Below are 18,526 nucleotides of genomic sequence, written 5' to 3'. Positions count from 1 at the left end.
CAGAGAGAGGGGGAACGACATGCAGCACAGGGCCGTCCGATGCGGGACTCGAACCGGGGCCAGCTGCAGCGAGGACTGTAGCGTCTTGTACATGGGGCAACGATTACATTTTTTAAATCTAATTAATCACATGATTTCCCTGATTAATCACGATTGATCGCATTTGTACGCAAAATCCAAAAATGAATTCAAAAGTAGTGTATACCTTTTAGCATTTAGTTTTATTTTAAATGTGCTGCCATATGAATGAAAGTGCCATAACATTTGTTTGTGCAAACACACTTTTAACATCAACATCTTTCTGTAGTTTTTATGTAGAAGCCTCGCTCCACTGTCTGTTTCCTTGAATGACTTGCTGCTATCAGTTGTGTGTTTTGCCTTTAAGTGATATTTTAGACTGGAACTACTACGCTGAGAAGATAATTCAACTTGGCTGTAAATGCAGGAGTTTTTAAAAAAAATTTATTTTGAAATACGTGCTTTTATGTTGAAACAAGTAAAACAGGAAGTAGCGCCGGTTAGCTCCGTGAGCTTCACACAGAAACCGAGGTGCACTGCAACGGTGATGTTACGTGCTAGTTTATTTTTATTTTATTACTCCATGCTTCGTGGTGTTTGCTGTAACTGTGTGAATGTGATGCATTCACACAGTTGATAATAAAACCTGCGTTAATGCGTGATAAAAATATTTATAGGGGTTAAATCATTAACAAGTTAACGCGATAATAACGAGTTAACTCGCCTTAATTTTCTTTAATTGATCAATGATTCTCTGAGAATTCTGAGACACACAAAAGAGAGATGGGCCCAATTTCTTTTTATAGTAATTTATTGCTTTGCAAAGATAAAGAACACCAGGGGGATGCACATGTATAATCAGAATATGTATGTATTATAATAGTAGAGTGCAGTGCCACTGGGTTTTTGGGAAGGGAGCAGAATAATGATAACAACAGAGCAGGCATTCATATTGGAGAAATCAAAGCACCTCTCAGACAAAATGAGCAGAATATAAATAGTCTGAAGTTTTATGCTTTTTAAGGTGTTGGACACAGACTAATCTGTGGAAGATAAAAGCTGATTGTTTGTCCGTTAGCTATCATATCATGTGCATCATTTCATAATAACAGAAGTTCACATGAAATCCTAAAAGCTGCTGAGTAATGTCTGACCAAAAAAAAAGGCTGCCGTCCTTTCAGTTGCAGTAGAAGTCCCATTTCTGGAATAAATCAGAGGAGAAGGCATTAGGTAATGCATGTGCAGTCTGTACATGTGCACAGGGTGAATGTTTAGGTGCACCCACCGTTGTTTTAACTTCAGTGGTGGCTGGCATGAGTACTTGTGTCTCCTCCACTACGCTGCTGGGGAAGTGGCCAATGCGAGCCTCCTGTTCTCCATAGTAAGAGTCTTGGACCTGGAAACAGATGATGAAGGTGATGAACTTTGGTCATCAGTGCTGCATGTGGACCGGCCTTCTCTGGGCACTCAGTAAAATTCTGATTTCTAAGTCTTAGATGTAACTGTGTGTTTACTTTATCTGGTCTTCATTTTACAAACCTCTTTCATTCTTGTCGCCCACTCTTGCTCAAAGTGTGAGAGTTTAATGATTGCATATGTGCCTCACCGTCTTCTCAAAGCATGTCAGAGTGGCTGTGCTTAGTGTGCTGTAGAACCTTTAAAGGGATAGTTCGCGTCTTTTGACATGAATCTGAATGACATCCCATATTAGCAACATCATTTATGAACATTTTCTTACCCCCTGCTGCGTCCTGTGAGCCGAGTTCCAGCCTCGTTTAGGCGTTGACGAAGGTAGTTGGCTGGGGTTTAAAGGATAAAGTGTTTTGCTTCTCAAAACAATATGCGTTCAAAAGAGTAATACATTTGCGTCACAAAATCGTTCTCCAGGAAAAAGTCAGACCTCACAATCGGTTGGCCCTATTTTCTCTCCCTGCGTATGTTCATAAATAATATTGCTAATATGGGATGTCATACAGCTTCATGTCAAAAGAGGCAAACTGTCCCTTTAAAAGAAGAGGGGATGCTGCACAGTGGGAAACATGGAGCTGTCCCAACATTTATGAGACATGTTGCTGCCATCAGATCATTTGAATAAAAGAGTAAAGCATTTTTCTATGATCTGATGTGAATAAAATGTTGGTTTGTTAGATTTTAAATCATTAAATTCTGTTTTTATTTATATTTATTTACAAAAGTTGAATTTTGTTTTGGATAATTCCACTTTTTATATTTTTCAGTTTCATTGATGTTTGTTGCCTTATAACTTAACTTTTTATCTTCATCGTTCTGTTGCTGTTTTTCGCGTGGCCCTATTTTCTCTCCATTCGTATCACTGCCTGCTGTCGACAGCCGCGCCTGTTACGGTGTTTACTGCTCGGACTGCACTTCAGTCTGCACAGTCTACACAGCAGGCAGTGATACGAAAGGAGAGAAAATAGGGCCAAGCGATGTGAGGTCTGACTTTTTCTGGGTGAACGATTTTGTGATGCAAATGTTTTACTCTTTTGAACGCATATTGTTTTGAGAAGCAAAACGCTTTATTTTTTAAACCCCAGCCAACTAGCGGGACTACCTTCATCAACACCAAAACGAGGCTGGAACTCGGCTCACAGGACGCAGCAGGGGGTAAGAAAATGTTCATAAATGATATTACTAATATGGGATGTCATACCACTTCATGTCAAAAGAGGCGAACTATCCCTTTAAGCACTCTACAGAGGAGGACTTTTGATATCTGTTAATATAAATGGCTAGTTCTCAGGTTGCATAACTCTTTATGGTGGTTTTACATCTTCATGGGCCTTTGGTGGCATCTTTTCTTTTGTCCTTTCACCATGACGATAAATTCCTGTCCATGTGCAGGGCTCACGTGGAGATTCTGTTCTCGTGACGACATTGTGACATCCCACAAATGTAGGGGGAGCTAAAGAGCGAATAAACTGCCAAATTCTCCAAAGTTACATTAAATGTGGCCGGTGTATCTGCATCTTCAAGATGCAAATGCTCAAAAAAACTTGATTCTCTCTGAGATTTTATATCTGAGACCCATATCCCACAGCTAATGAGATGCATACTTACGCTTCCAGCCCAGAAGAGGTTCCCTTTGTCTTTTAGCATCGCATAGACATACACAAGCTGCCCCTGTCGAATGGGGATGAACCTGCAGTCTCCGGGGTAGTAATCCTGCAGCGCACGGGCAATTAAGATAGGGTCTGTGCAGGAATATGGAGGAAGACGGATGGAATTATGGCATCACGCCTTTGCAGTTTGTAATATTTGTTATATCTGCACATTAAAAGGCTCAGCGTGTGCAGGTCAATAACTTGGCTGCTAAGAGAAGCTGTTGCTACTTACGGCTGCATTCAGAGTCAGCGCAGAGTTTCCTGTTGGAGAGTTTAGGCATCTGCCTCCCAGCTTCACAGCCCACCAGCAAAAGCCACACTGAAAGAGCAAAAAGGGATTTGCGAGCCATGTCAGCCTGTAAAACGCACAAATACACCAACACAAGTCTTTTTCTGTGCTTGGGGAAGGTCCTGCTTGGCTTTTTGTTCCCTTTGGTCTGTTTGCTGAGTCGCAGGAGGAGGTACAGTGACAGCAGCCCCCTTTTCTACTCCCCCACCCCCGTCCTCATAAACGAACACAGGGCTCTTTGTCGCCCTCCGAGCAGGTAAACAGGATGGGGGGATGAGGAAGAGGAGGGTGTTCTCCACTCTTTCCATCTCTCACCATGAGTTACGGCCAGCAAAAACAGCAGCGTGTTCCTACTTTGTGAGAGTTATTCTGGTTCTGATGTCTGAGCAGCTCATCCACTGCTCTCATCTTCCTGTTCCTCCCTTTTTTTCCCTCCACCTTTTTGGCTCAGGAAGAGGTGGGGCCATTGATTGTATTTACATGCTGTATGTTTCCTCATCCAAGGAAACCAGCTGGGCCTCTCTTGTGCAAACACTTCCAAACACAAAGACACATGCGCAGACACACGAACACACTCCCCAAACAGGAAGAAGAACCTGTTGGCCTGAGTTGGCCGGGAGCTGTCAGGTAAGACGGGCTTAATTCTTGCTTCCTCAGAGTCAGTCTGATTTAAATGGGCTCTGTTTGCTCTCTGTTTAAATAAGATCAAGGCGTGATTTCACCACAGTGAGAGGAATAAATGTGTCTGTCTGTGGATGAAGTTACAGTAAAATAAGTTACAGAGAAGACTCGTGATTCTTCACAGGGCGACTGTTTAGTGACTTAATTTAGTTTACTGAAACAGAGCTGCACCTGCTGTCCTGTGTGGGAATAATGTGTAGAAGCTTCAACTTATTAAGCCTCATTTAGGCCTTATTCTAAACTTTTAGCATCTACAATGTTTAAAGGAACATTAAACACGTTTGTTCTATTTTTAAGAAGTAAAGCGTCTGTGGAATTCAGGGAGGGGAGCCGAACAATGATGATGGCCGAGCTGGTTTTTCGGTCAGAGTAACCGAAGTACCTGTGAGACAAAAGGCCTTTTTTATGGGCTTTGTTAGATTATATCAGCAGAAAACCAACTATTCTCACTGTCACTTAACCCTTTCCTACAGATTCATCGGTTAAGAAGAGAAGAGAAGAGCTGAACTATCCAAACGTCACTGGGAGGAAAACACAGAAACTTCCTCGACCGCTCGATATCAGACTGGCAGCAAATATCAAAGGATTTTTAATTTCAGTGTTGATCACAAGTTCAAGCGCCTGGATGGACGCTTTCTAACCGATTCCAACATGTTCACCCCTCGGAAAAACAGCCTCCCCTCACCCAGCATGGAGGACTCCTTCTTTCCCCTCTCTTCATCTTCGGCTGTTTCTCTCTCCTTTGCCCTTCCTCCGTCCTCATCGTCTCCTGGTGACAGTGAGGGAGGGATAGAGACCGATCTGATACTGGCTGCAGAGCTGGGCCGGGCTTTATTGGAGAAAAACGAGGAGATGGCAGCGTCTCTGGAGCAGAAGGAGAGGGAGACGGAGGTAAGGAACTGTTCTCACCTGCCTTCCTTAGAATAATCCTCATAGTAATACTAAATACCGCTCAGTTTATGGCATTTAGGACAGTGGAAGTTATGGCTGCTAATCCACCAATAATGACAACCAAACCGTATAATATAATAAGTAGGGCTGGGCAACGATTAACATTTTTAATCTAATTAATCACATGATTTCCCTGATTAATCGCGATTAATCGCATTTGTACGCAAAATCTAAAAATTAATCCAAAAGTAGTGTATAGCCTTTAGCATTTAGTTTTATTTGAAATGTGCTGCCATATGAATGAAAGTGCCATAACATTTGTTGTGCAAACACACTTTTAACATCAGCATCTTTCTGTAGTTTTTATGTAGAAGCCTCGCTCCACTGTCTGTTTCCTTGAATGACTTGCTGCTATCAGTTGTGTGTTTTGCCTTTAAGTGATATTTTAGACTGGAACTACTATGGTGAGAAGACAATTCAACTTGGCCGTGTTTACAGATGACTTTGGTTCTGTCGACTCCGCTGTCTGGAAGAACTTTAAAATGAAAATGGCCGAGTAAAAGTTCCGTACCCTTCTCCATGTTTGGTGGATCCGCCGATTACTTTCTTTTCCGGTTTCGCAGCAGACAGCAACAGACTTTTAAAAAATAAAAGCCTGTGAGCAACAGACTTTTACAGAATAAAAGCCTGGGAATAACAGACTTCTACAATAATAAAATAAATAATAAAACAGGGGTGGTCCGTGGTTGAGTAGGCGCCCCATGTACAAGTGGCTATAGTCCTCGCTGCAGCTGACCCTGGTTCGAGTCTCGTATCAGACGACCCTGTGCTGCGTGTCGCTCCCCCTCTCTCTGCTTCCTGTCTCTCTGAACTTTCAATCCATTAAAGGCACAAAAAAAACCCAAAATAAAAATAGTAATAAAAAAAAAAACAGCATTAAAGCGCCATAAAATATTTATCGCCATTTAATAATTATCGTGTTAACTCCTTATTATCGCGTTAACTCGCCCAGCCCTAATAATAAATATTCTAAAACATAAACCCACTTTTCAACTTTTCCTCAGTTTTATTTTGAGCCTGTTATGAGCTGTACTTGTCTACGGTATAACATGGAATATGGTAGCACATGATGATCATTGAAAAAGTGTCAGATTGAACCAAAACCACAGTTTTTTCTCAGCTTTGCTGAGTAGTTCTGGTGGATAAAGCTAACCTGTCAGGCCCAAGAGTGGAGGACGCAGGAGCAGGAGATAATATATCCAAAAAGCTTTTATTTGAGGAGCAAAAGTTCTCAAGTCTCTCCAGAGAGAAACAAAACAGGCTATGGAGGTTATTAAGTATTATATATATATATACTTCTCCCAAAATGAGAGAAGTATATCTATGAAAATTTATCAAAATCAAAATCACTCCACTATAAGGAGGAAGAAACAAAAGGACTGTCAAAATTTAGCTTTAACGTAATATCACTCCTGCTATGGAGGAAAAACAAAAATCTCTCCTGAAAAAAAAAAGGCACTACAATATGAAAATTTAAAGAACAAAAACTTACTCCACTGCGAGGAAAAACAAGAATGCTATGAAAAACTTAAAGTGGTACTTTAGCACAACTATTTTATCAAAGTTAACAAGAACAAAAATACTCTCATGGCAAGGATTCAACAAAAAGGTAAACTTGGAACAGGCTTGGAACTAGGCTTGGAACAAAGCTTGGAAGTAGGCTTGGAACAGGCTTGGAAAAGGCTTGGAACTAGGCTTGGAACAAAGCTTAGAAGTAGGCTTGGAACTAGGCTTGGAAAAGGCTTGGAACTAGGCTTGGAACAAAGCTTGGAAGTAGGCTTAGAACGGGCTTGGAAAAGGCTTGGAACTAGGCTTGGAACAGGCTTGGAACTAGGCTTGGAACAGGCTTGGAACAGGCTTGGAACAGGCTTGGAACAGGCTTGGAACAGGCTTGGAAGTAGGCTTGGAAAAGGCTTGGAACTAGGCTTGGAACAAAGCTTGGAAGTAGGCTTGGAACAGGCTTGGAAAAGGCTTGGAACTAGGCTTGGAACAAAGCTTGGAAGTAGGCTTGGAACTAGGCTTGGAAAAGGCTTGGAACTAGGCTTGGAACAAAGCTTGGAAGTAGGCTTAGAACGGGCTTGGAAAAGGCTTGGAACTAGGCTTGGAACAAAGCTTGGAAGTAGGCTTGGAACTAGGCTTGGAAAAGGCTTGGAACTAGGCTTGGAACAAAGCTTGGAAGTAGGCTTGGAACTAGGCTTGGAAAAGGCTTGGAACTAGGCTTGGAACAGGCTTGGAACTAGGCTTGGAACAGGCTTGGAACAGGCTTGGAACAGGCTTGGAACAGGCTTGGAAACAGGCTTGGAAACAGGCTTAGAACTAGACTGGGAACAGGCTTGGAACAGGCTTGGAACAGGCTTGGAACTAGGCTTGGAACAGGCTTGGAACTAGGCTTGGAACAGGCTTGGAACAGGCTTGGAACAGGCTTGGAACAGGCTTGGAAACAGGCTTGGAAACAGGCTTAGAACTAGACTGGGAACAGGCTTGGAACAGGCTTGGAACAGGCTTGGAACAGGCTTAGAACAGGCTTAGAACAGGCTTGGAACAGGCTTGAAACAGGCTTGGAACAGGCTTGGAACAGGCTTGGAACAGGCTTGGAACAGGCGAGAGTGATGCACGTAAGACCAACAGATACGACACACTGGCACAAGACAAGGGGAGACGCAGACTCTTATGCACACAGGGATAATAACAGGGAACAGGTGGAATCATTTACACGACAATCAGATTGGAACACGAGAGGAAGGGCAAGTGACCTTAAACGAGAGGGAGAGTTAATATTTCAAAATAAAACAGGTGCTGAGACATGACATGGAGACGAGACAAAAACCCACTTGACCTCACCGCGGTGTGACATAACCTATTAGGTTAGACTATTGAAAACAACAGAAGTTCTGAATGTTATGAGTATGAAAGTAATACAACTTTATACTTTATATACAAGCTGCTCGTTTCATCTTGTGTTTACCTCTTTTATTTCTACTTCTATTGTTCTGCTTTCATATTTATTCCAATGTTTGCGACGCCATTTTGGTTCTTCTTTATGTCTTCAACATGTCTTCTACGTGAAGCAGAGTTGACTTGACTTTAAATGTGATAGCACAAAACAACCTCCTCCTGTGGAGACTTCCGGGGATTTCTGGTCCAAAAAGAACGAAATTTGACATCATTTTTACACACACACAGAAAAATGGGTGAATCTGATATTTATAGACACTTTACCAGTTGACGTGGTGTTTAATGTCTCAGGCTTTACGGCAGGAGAAGCACATTCTCCAGAGGAAGCTGGAGATGAATGAACTTGACTCCGGGCAGAGGGAGGCAGAGCTCACCTCAGATTTGGCTTCCTTAAGGGCTGAGCTGGAGAAAAACCACAATCAGGGGCGCGACCGGCGGAAAGATGAGAGCGAACAGTTGGCTCACTTAGCCAATCATAACCAGCGACTGGTGGAGCAGCTCGCAGAGGTTAGTTCACGCTGTGGGTGAGCAACCTTTGTTTTTCTGACTGCTTTGAGTCAGGCAACGATGCAGACAAACAGGTTTCTCAGCTTTTCTTCACCCACACATCCTCTAGGCTGTGACACTGGAGCACTCGTTGAGGACTGAACTCCGTTCCCTCAGAGAAGAGATGGAAGATTCGTCTTTCAGCCGAACCATCAGCCTCACACAGCTGGAGAACATGCAAGCAGAGGTATTCCAGATGCATTCACCAACTGCTGAAATAAAACAGGCTTCAAATACATTTTAGGTCTAGAAACTCATCCCTTAGTATCAGTATCAGGTTATGAATCTATTCAAATATGTAGCTAGGGATAGTCATAGCTTTCCTCCGTAAGGCAAGGCAAGTTTATCCGTACAGAACAATTCAACAAGGTGATTCAAAGTGCTTTACAGATACATTAAAACAGTAGAAATAAAAAGCATGATTTAAATTTTAAACAAAAAAGAAAGAAATAAGAACAATAGATAAAATCAGTAGTTAAAATGTGATTAATTTTTGAAACTCAAGCCGTAATTACTGTTGCCAAAACATTTTATGTCAACAATCTTATTGCCAACGCTTTACAAAAGATAATAGGAATAATATACTTGGTCAAATTAATTTTTAATTTAGTTTGTTGTGTGTTTTGATGGAGTGTTATTCATATAACACTCCCAATGCAAATGTGGAGCAGTCTGCAACCATTTCTGCAGAAAGAATGATGACCAAACGGTCCACGAGACCCAACCTCTGCCACCAATGAGCAGCAGCTCATCCAGAACACTGCTGCTGGAGTTTTAACCCGGACTAAGAGATCTGAACACATCACATCAGCTTTAAAATCTTTACTCTGGCTTCCAGTCAGTCACAGAATAGATTTTAAAAGCCTGCTGATGGTTTACAATCTGTGATATGTTCAGAGAATATAAAGCCAGCAGAGCTCTTAGATCCAAGGACTCAGGTCAGCTGGTCCAGTCCAGAGTCCAAACTAAACATGGAGAAGCAGCATTTAGCTGTTATGCTGCAAACAAGTGGAACAAACTGCCAGTGGAGATTAAAGAGATAGTTCGCCTCTTTTGACATGAAGCTGTATGACATCCCATATTAGCAATATCATTTATGAACATTTTCTTACCCCTTGTTGCGTCCTGTGAGCAGAGTTCCAGCCTCGTTTTGGCGTTGACGAAGGTAGTCCGGCTACTTGGCTAGGGTCCCAAAAATAAAGCGTCTTGCTTCTCAAAACAATATGCGTTCAAAAGAGTAATACAGTTGCATCACAAAATCGTTCTCCAGGAAAAAGTCAGACCTCACAATCGCTTGGTACTATTTTCTCTCCCTTCGTATCACTGCGTGCTGCTGCCAGCCGCGCCTGTTACGGTGTTTGCTGCTCGGTCTGCACAGCAGGCAGTGTTACGAAGGGAAAGAAAATAGGGTCAAGCGATTGTGAGGTCTGACTTTTTCTGGGTGAATGATTTTGTGATGCAAATGTATTACTCTGTTGAACGCATATTGTTTTGAGAAGCAAAATGCTTTATTTTCGGGACCCTAGCCAAGTAGCCGGACTACCTTCGTCAACGCCAAAACGAGGCTGGAACTCTGCTCACAGGACGCAGCAGGGGGTAAGTCAATGTTCATAAATGATATTGATAATATGGGATGTCATACAGCTTCATGTCAAAAGAGGCGAACTATCCCTTTAAACTTTCACCAAATGGAGACATTTTTAAATCCAGGTTAAAAACATTTCTTTTCTCATGTGTCTATGCATGAAATCTGCACGATATCTTTGAATTTATCTGGACTGTTGCTTGTTTTTAAATTCATTTAAATTATTTTATTTCTTTCTCTTTATATTCTTTTATGTATTTTTAATGGTTCTTCCACTCCCTGCTGAAATGCTTTTATTTTATGTGATGCACTTTGAATTGTTTTGTACATGAAATGTGCAACACATAAATTTGATTTGATTTGATCAATACAAAATCAAGTGAAACTGATCACACTCTGAGCCTGAAATGAATGACAGTCACTGTCCTGCAGAGGAGTGATGCACGGTTAAGTGTTTTCTTCTCTTCCTCCCTCTCGTGCAGAACAGGGTTTTGGTGGAGCGGCTGTCGCACATGGAAACCCAACTCAGAGCCTCCCAGGACGGCAGCCAGAGGCTGCGCCTGGACAGAGATAGAGTGAGGGGCAGACTGTCGGAGCTGCAGCTGAAACTGAGCGAGAAGGAGGCGGAGGTGAGGATTTGTACAATGAACTGACTGGAGGGGCGGGGTCAGGACTCAGGGGATCATCACTAACAGAAATGACTAACGTGAGTGTGTGTGTGTGCACCTAGATAGAGCAGGAGCAGGGGCTGGTGTTTGAGTTACGCACCTTGAATCGCTCTCTCCAGCAAAAAGCTCTGTGCCCCGGAGAGGAGAGCATCCTGGATAGCACACACACACAACCTCTGTCCCTTCTTAGTGAAATTCAGCAATCGCAGGTACTCACAGCAGCACGCATGCACAGTAACTTCACACTAACTGTGACCCCAGGCTCCACACATAAAACAACTGTTAACGCAACAGTTCTCCTACAGAAACGAGCCATACGGATTATTAATAAGGTTCATTACTATGCACATACTCCCCCCACTGTTTATGAAGTTCAATGATCTGGTATATTACAAAATATTGCAAATAATGTGTAGAGCTAATTCAAAGTTACACTGAAAAAAGTGACTTTTTGGTGAAGTAAACTCTATTAGAGTAACTGTCATAAGAGTTTCTGAGTTTCTTTAGTAAAATTAAACATTTTATTAAAGTAATACATGAATTATGGGGGAAGAGTAAGATTTAGTCGTTTACCCTATGAAAAACAAGTAGACTTTACTTAATTTGTTTAAATAAATATAACTTAAAACTTAGATGTAATTAAGTAAATGTTACTTAATATCTTCACAACTGTTATGTTTATGGTAAGTAAAATTTACTTGATATTGCAGCATTAAATTACTTAAATCATTTGAGGGCTTCATTGTTCTTCTATTTTTTTTTACTATTACTTTTCTTCTTACTCTAGTATTTGTAAAAATACAGGTTGATGGGTAGCTTAATTTTGTTCAACAGGACAGGCTTAAATGTAAGCATTACGCTTCAGCCTGTAGGCCTTTTCAGTCACTTAAAAAAAAAAATGCTATGATTGTACTGAACACATTTGTTGTTTACTGTGTGACTGAATAAAACAAACAAACAAACAAACCAAAACAAAAACCCGTGCCGACCCATACAAACCAGTTTCCACAGATGCGAGCATCTCTGCAGCAACACGTGCGCTGGTTGCACAAACAGACCCAAAGATCAGGGATAAGATGCTTTAACCCCTCTGATCTCTGCTGCTCACCAGGCTAAAGAGGCTCTGCTGGCTCACTCCACGGTCCTGCAGGCGAGGGACCAAGAAATACACCAACTGAAGGAAGAGGTTCGTTAAACTCTGCGTTAACACACACATTTCATTCATAAAGAAGCCGACAGAGCAACAGGCAGTCTCCTTCTGGGGAAATAATAACAGCATTAGCTGCTGTTTTAACAAGGAAATGGAGCTTGGTTTTGATTAAAAAAAAGTATCAGTTTGTTGCCCTCATTAAAGCGAGGATAATCAGCCAATCGCATGGCTGCAGCTCAATAACGGCCTTGCCCCATCGTATTTATCTGAGCTTTTAACAGTCCTGGTAGAGCTCTGAGGTCAACAGATCAGTTTCTGCTGGAAGTGCCCAGGTCAGAATACAAACCCTGGGGTGAGCGAGCCTTTTCCGCCGCTGCCCCCAGGCTCTGGAATAAGCTCCCCGCCCAGCTGCATCTTATTTCTGACCTGGGCCTCTTCAGATCTAGGCTAAAAACCTACTTATTTAGGATTGCTTTTAATACCCAGTAGTATGATGACACTTTTATCTTATTTTATCTTAATCGATTTTGTTATATTTTATTGCTTTCACTGTTCTTTTATTGTTTTTATTTGTTTTGACTTATTCTTCTCTTAATTTATTACCTGCTGTAAAGCACTTTGGTACATCGTAAGGATTGTCTGTAAAGGCTGTATAGATATAGCCTGACTACGTCATACTCACGATTCTAGTCAGAATGTGAGTCTGATACCGCTCAATAGAGTTTTGGGTATGGGGCGTGTTTCAACCGAACCAGGAGAAAAAATGCCTCTTCGCTCAATTGGATAGACCTACAACCAATCAGAGCAACGTGGTATGTGACGTAGATTAAGCGACACACACTTGTTGTAGGAAGGACGCCAAAAACATCTTTTCTATCGATAAAAGCCTTTATCGCGTTCCTCTGTTCGTCTTTCAAAATGAATGCAATGTGGAGATCCTGTAGAACAGACTCAATGGCAGAATCTACACACCCTAGCTCTCCAGCGGCAGCCATGTTTGTTTCAAATGAAGTCAAACCAAGCGCTCTTTAGTGACGTAGTCGATAATGTCCCTGTTGATCATCTGTCTATCATCGTATAAAGCCCGCCCTGGCAATCTGATTGGGTCGACCGATTCTTGGTCGGGCATAATGATTTCCCAACTGAGCAGAGCCAGAACGAACTTCCCGACCAAAACTTTTATGGGCGGGGCTAAGTTCGGCTGACACCCAGGCTAGTATAGATAAAGTACATTTACATTTACATTTACAAAACAACCTGCTGAAGCTCAAACCGAGCATCAGAACGGGGAAGAAAGGGGGTTTGAACGTGGCATGGCTGTTGGTGGCTGGTCTGAGTGTGTCAGAAACAGCTGATCTGCTGGGATTTTCACACATCTGCAGCAGCTGCCTGATGCTATCGTGTCAAAATGGAGCCAAACCTCTGAGGAATGTTTCCAACACCTTGTGGAAAGTATGCCACGAAGAATTAAGGCAGTTCTGAAGTCAAAAGGGGGTCCAACCTTTTAAAGCAATACTATGTAACATTTCTACCTTAAAATAACAACTTGAAAAAAATTGTGCGGCTAGAATGAGTTTTAATATTACGATTGGCCTGTCTCCTATGCCCTTCGGTAGCCTGGGCGAAAGCCGACTGTTGACTCCGTCAAACAGTCTGGGAAACCCAAGAGGAATCCGTTTCCATGGAGGGTGGGACCTTACTCAGCAACTTAAATTCATTGGAGTTCCCTTAACCAATCAGTAATGTTTAGAAAGGACGTAGGTTATGCGCCGAGGTTCATGCTTACTCTCGCGAGGCTCTAGCTCGCGAATCACGCTTCCCACATCCGCTTTCATTATACCGGTACCATTTGATAAATCAAACTTTTCCCAAAGCCAGTTGGAAGGAGAGCTACGACATCCTTGCCACTAACAAAATTGACGAGGCATTCCTCTTGCTCTTGTTTTAATTGTGTAATGCTCTCCAGAGTTGAGACAACTTCATGGATAGCTTCTAGCGTTCTTCTGTCGCCATGTTTATTTCCGCTGCGGTTGAACTACAATTATATGGACTACAATGGACTCCGCGCGTGAGTTCTGCGTCACCACTCGCAACTGTTTGCTGATTGGCAAAACACTGAGCGAACCGAGGTAGGGGGATTTGGCCAGACTATGTGCGGAGCAAAAATCTTTGGGCGGAAGTACGTAGGATGGCATCGCCAGGCTAGCCCTTCGGGGGTCTGAGTTGTAATAGCTGCGCTATGTAACTTTGCTGGAGCGGCCCGGTAGTTGAGCGGAAGTACTTCGACTTGCTTTCTGGCACACCTACCGCAAAAACAAATAGACCCCTCTCACGCTCCCAGGTACGTTTGATTACTCTTACCTTCTCGGTCGACATAGCTTGCACCTTCTGACTCCTCGCCGGTTCGTCAACAAACGTGAAACGTGAAAGTGAAAGGGTGTTGTATTTACGACAGTGTAACCGTACATTACCTCCAAGCCTGTAGGGGGAGCTCCATAGTGGGTTTTTTGAGAAGTTACATTGTATTGCTTTAAGGTGTAAATGTAAATGTATTTTATTTATACAGCCCTTTACAGACAATCATTACGATGAACCAAAGTGCTTTACAGCAGGTAATAAATAAAGAGAAGAATAAGTAAAAACAAATAAAAACAATAAAAGAACAGTGAAAGCAATAAAATGCAACAAAATCGAATAAGACAAAAAAAGAAAAAAGATAAAAGTGTCATCATCATTGTGTGCCTGATAAAGTGGCCGGTGAGTGTATTTAGTTGCTTCAGACATCATCTGATAGATTTACCTCACCTTTTACTTCAAATTGATTAAACTGGGACATCATTCTCGGTTTATTTTACCCAGTATTTCACCTGTTTATAACCAGCGGCGCCTTTTCTATCTGGCCTGGTTTAATTTAATGGTTTTTAAAAAGCTGAAGGATCAGCTGACTGCTGAACATCTTCCCAAACGTCACTTCTTTTGGTTCATAGTTATATTTGCAGCATTGAACCTGGTTTTGCAGCTCTTCCAAGGTAAATGCATATTTATCACCACTCTTCATGACCTGGGAGGTGCTTGACTGTAATGTATAGGCAGGTGTCGTCACACAGTGTTATTCCTCATGGGAGGCGGATGTCGGTAAGGAGATGCCTCGTGAAGTTTGCCCTTCGGGAGGGAACACACCTCATCTATTTGTGCCTGTTATGGTCTCATCCAAAGTAATATTATTCATAGAGCTCAATGGACTAAAGTAGGTTATACAAGGACATGTGAGACGCAGTTAGTCCCCAGCATTGTCCACTCTCACTCACTTCTGGAAAGAAGTTTGAGATGGATTTCCTCATGGCATCATTTGGGATCCTGTCCTCAATATCAAGTGTTAGTGCTTTTGGATTTATACAAAAAAGGCTGCATAAAAGCACTCAGAATAACTTATTTTCTCATATAAAGCAATTGTGTCAGAGTAATGGATTCATACATCCTTATTTTATTGTTTCTATGGTTACATTATATGAGCATACTCAGGTTTCTACTCCTTTTGGTGTAAGACATCCTTATGCCACCTTTACATCATTAGAAGACGTCTCCTCTTTACAGTTTATCATGTTGTTGGTTTGAATTTCAGATCTTAAAACTAGGGCTGGGCAACGATTAACATTTTTAATCTAATTAATCACGATTAATCGCATTTGTACGCAAAATCCAAAAATGAATTCAAAAGTAGTATATAGCTTTTAACATTTAGTTTTATTTTAAATGTGCTGCCATATGAATGAAAGTGCCATAACATTTGTTGCGCAAACACACTTTTAACATGAGCATCTTTCTGTAGTTTTTATGTAGAAGCCTCGCTCCACTGTCTGTTTCCTTGAATGACTTGCTGCTATCAGTTGTGTGTTTTGCCTTTAAGTGATATTTTAGACTGGAACTACTACGCTGACAAGACAATTCAACTTGGCTGTAAATGCAGCAGTTTTTTTTATTATTATTTATTTTGAAATACGTGCTTTTATGTTGAAACAAGTAAAACAGGAAGTAGCGCCGGTTAGCTCCGTGAGCTTCACACAGAGACCGAGGAGCACCTGTAGCGGTGATGTTACCTGCTGGTTTATCTTTATTTTATCACTCCATGCTTCGTGGTGTTTGCTGTAACTGTGTGAATGTGATGCATTCAACAGACTTTTACAATAATAAAACCTGCGTTAATGTGCGATAAAAATATTGATCGGCGTTAAATAACGAGTTAACTCGCCCAGCCCTAGTTAAAACTCTTTATTTTTCCTCACTTTGCAGCTCCAAACTCAACGAGAAGAGCTCGAAGCTCTGAGGAAAGGAATTGAGCCTTTCAGAAGCGATCCTGAAAAGCCGAGTTACAGGTAATGTCGTGCACTCGCACACAAATAGGAGAATTTGGAATTTTTTTGTTCCTTTTTTTGGCCCTCCCTACAGTTGTGGGATGTAACAACCACGTTATAGGTTGTCGTGACAACAAATCTCCATCAAATCTCCACCGCTTAAAGCAACTCAGGGAGGAATTTCAGCCTCTCGGTGCCTCAAACGTCAGTTTTCTTCAGAAACACAGTTTTATGGTTCATAAATGTTCCCTAATGTTGCTTTAAATTTGAACCGACTTTTTTTCTACCCCCAGATATAAGTGTTTTACTCATTTTCACTTGAAAATCCAGTTTTCTAGAGAACGAACTGGTCACAGTTCGGCAGGAGAAAGAGTCTCTCACTCAGCAGCTTCTCAACACCATCAAACACAAGGTGGCGCTGTCTCAGGAGCTCGAAGCCTGGCAGGTGAGTCTGTATATTCAGGTGTATATAAAACAGTCAGGTTTGAACAGGTCGATCATTTCCTTCCATCTGAACTGGTGTCTGGGCACAGGAGGACATGCGTTTGGTCATCAGCCAACAGGTGCAGCAGAGGGAGGAGGCGAGGCAGGCGGAGAACCGGCCGGAGAACAACGGCTCTGTTGGACTCCACAGAAGCAAGTCTTTGAAAGTGAAGGGAGAGAGAGGGAGAGGATTCTTCTCTTCTTTATTCAGGGACAAATAACAAAGTGACGAGGCAGCAGTTTGGACCGAATGAGTTTACGTTGCCAGATTACGGACCATCTGATCTGGCATCTGCAGCTGAAGTGTTTACAGACCTTTTTTAACTATATTTGTGTGTAAATATGTACAATATATCGTCGATGTCAGACTTTGTATTAAAACCTTAGTGATCAGCGAGTGTTTTTTTTTTTTTACGGTTTCTCATTTATTTTTGTGACACAATATTAAAGGGATAGTTCGCCTCTTTTGACATGAAGCTGTATGACATCTCATATTAGCAATATCTTTTATGAACATTTTCTTACCCCCTGCTGCGTCCTGTGAGCCGAGTTCCAGCCTCGTTTTGGTGTTGATGAAGGTAGTCCGGCTACTTGGCTGGGGTTTAAAAAATAAAGTGATCTGGTTCTCAAAACAATATGCTTTCAAAAGAGTAATACATTTGCATCACAAAATCAACCTTCAACTTGTGAATTCTCGTGACCTCGTGTTATTTCAGTCCTAGGCCAGTTTTTGCTTCCCTTTCTCACTGCCAAAAAATTAATCGTTTTAAAAAAACGATTAATTTTATCATCAGCACAGGCTTTGGGCATTTCAGTGAGTTACAGTAGATGTAATGGGTGCAGAGAAATGCACATTGTTTCCAGCCTTTCTTTATTTTATTAATAAATTATATCCGTTTACGTGACTCAAACCGTTTTCTTTCGGAATAACAAGCAGCAGTTTCCATCAGACTCCATTTAAATGTGCTCTAAAATGCTCTAAACCATAGCAGACACGTGGGTGCAGTAAACCACTGGATATTTGGAGTATATTTCTGTTTCTCAAGGGACGTAAACACCACATGATTGTGGTTCCAAAGCAAATATGAGAATATCTGTTAAAGTGTAAAGAGTACAAAACAATAAAACATCAGCCCGCCCGTGAGACACTGTATTTGAGGTACGAAAATGTGGTTTTCCCAGATTACAGGAAGGCCGTCTTTTCATTGGCCTCGATGCGGTTTAGATTATTAAAAACAAGTAGGCCAGCGAGAGCCGTAATTACCGAAACCTTTTTAATGCTGTCAGAAATAAACCCCCTGAAACCAAACGTTTCTCTTCCTTAAAGAGCAAGCTGCGAGGCTCAATGTTCAATAATGGTCATAAATGATATTGCTAATATGGGATGTCATACAGCTTCATCTCAAAAGAGGCGAACTATCCCTTTAAATCCGATTGTGTCAACAGCTGCGGCTGTGATGTGCAAACTGGGATCATCAGATTTACCATCACGGACATTCGTATTTGGTGCTGACTCCAGCAGAACTATTTGAGCAACTCTTTGGCATCACGTTTCTTCTGCTAGCTGCTATCTGTTAGCTGTGCAGCTCCTTAGAAGCCTTTCAGAAGTTGGCCAATCAGAAGAAAGTCTGCTTTTAAAGAGACAGGAGCCAAAACAACTCATTTCAAACTGGATGTTAAAGCATTACAGTCGTTTTCTCTGTTTCTGCGAGGATGTTCGAATTTA

At 41.8% G+C, this 18,526-nt stretch overlaps 2 protein-coding genes across 3 annotated transcripts; one reads left to right on the top strand and one right to left on the bottom strand.

The window, feature by feature from the left end:
• Positions 1–664: 664 nt before the first annotated feature.
• On the bottom strand, positions 665–3,815 carry mia (MIA SH3 domain containing). The gene is made up of 4 exons (XM_075487145.1): positions 3,373–3,815; positions 3,097–3,230; positions 1,304–1,414; positions 665–1,219 (listed from the first exon to the last, which is right to left on the bottom strand). The coding sequence occupies exons 1-4, from the start codon at positions 3,488–3,490 to the stop codon at positions 1,196–1,198; spliced, it is 387 nt and encodes a 128-aa protein (XP_075343260.1). The 5' UTR covers positions 3,491–3,815; the 3' UTR covers positions 665–1,195.
• A 142-nt stretch (positions 3,816–3,957) lies between these two features.
• Positions 3,958–17,198, top strand: bicdl2 (BICD family like cargo adaptor 2). Of its 2 annotated transcripts, XM_075487667.1 has the most exons (10): positions 3,958–4,056; positions 4,584–5,001; positions 8,308–8,523; positions 8,633–8,749; positions 10,630–10,776; positions 10,878–11,024; positions 11,927–12,001; positions 16,256–16,338; positions 16,648–16,762; positions 16,851–17,198. In XM_075487667.1, the coding sequence occupies exons 2-10, from the start codon at positions 4,762–4,764 to the stop codon at positions 17,019–17,021; spliced, it is 1,311 nt and encodes a 436-aa protein (XP_075343782.1). In that variant the 5' UTR covers positions 3,958–4,056; positions 4,584–4,761; the 3' UTR covers positions 17,022–17,198. The 2 variants fall into 2 exon arrangements, with proteins under 2 accessions (XP_075343782.1, XP_075343783.1); XM_075487668.1 differs by lacking the exon at positions 10,878–11,024.
• The last annotated feature ends 1,328 nt before the right edge of the window (positions 17,199–18,526 follow it).

This window comes from Odontesthes bonariensis, chromosome 16, assembly GCF_027942865.1.
Source record: "Odontesthes bonariensis isolate fOdoBon6 chromosome 16, fOdoBon6.hap1, whole genome shotgun sequence".
Classification (NCBI taxonomy): Eukaryota; Metazoa; Chordata; class Actinopteri; order Atheriniformes; family Atherinopsidae; genus Odontesthes; species Odontesthes bonariensis.
The sequence above is the reverse complement of the archived record's forward strand: the minus strand, read 5'-3'. Positions and strand labels throughout refer to the sequence as shown.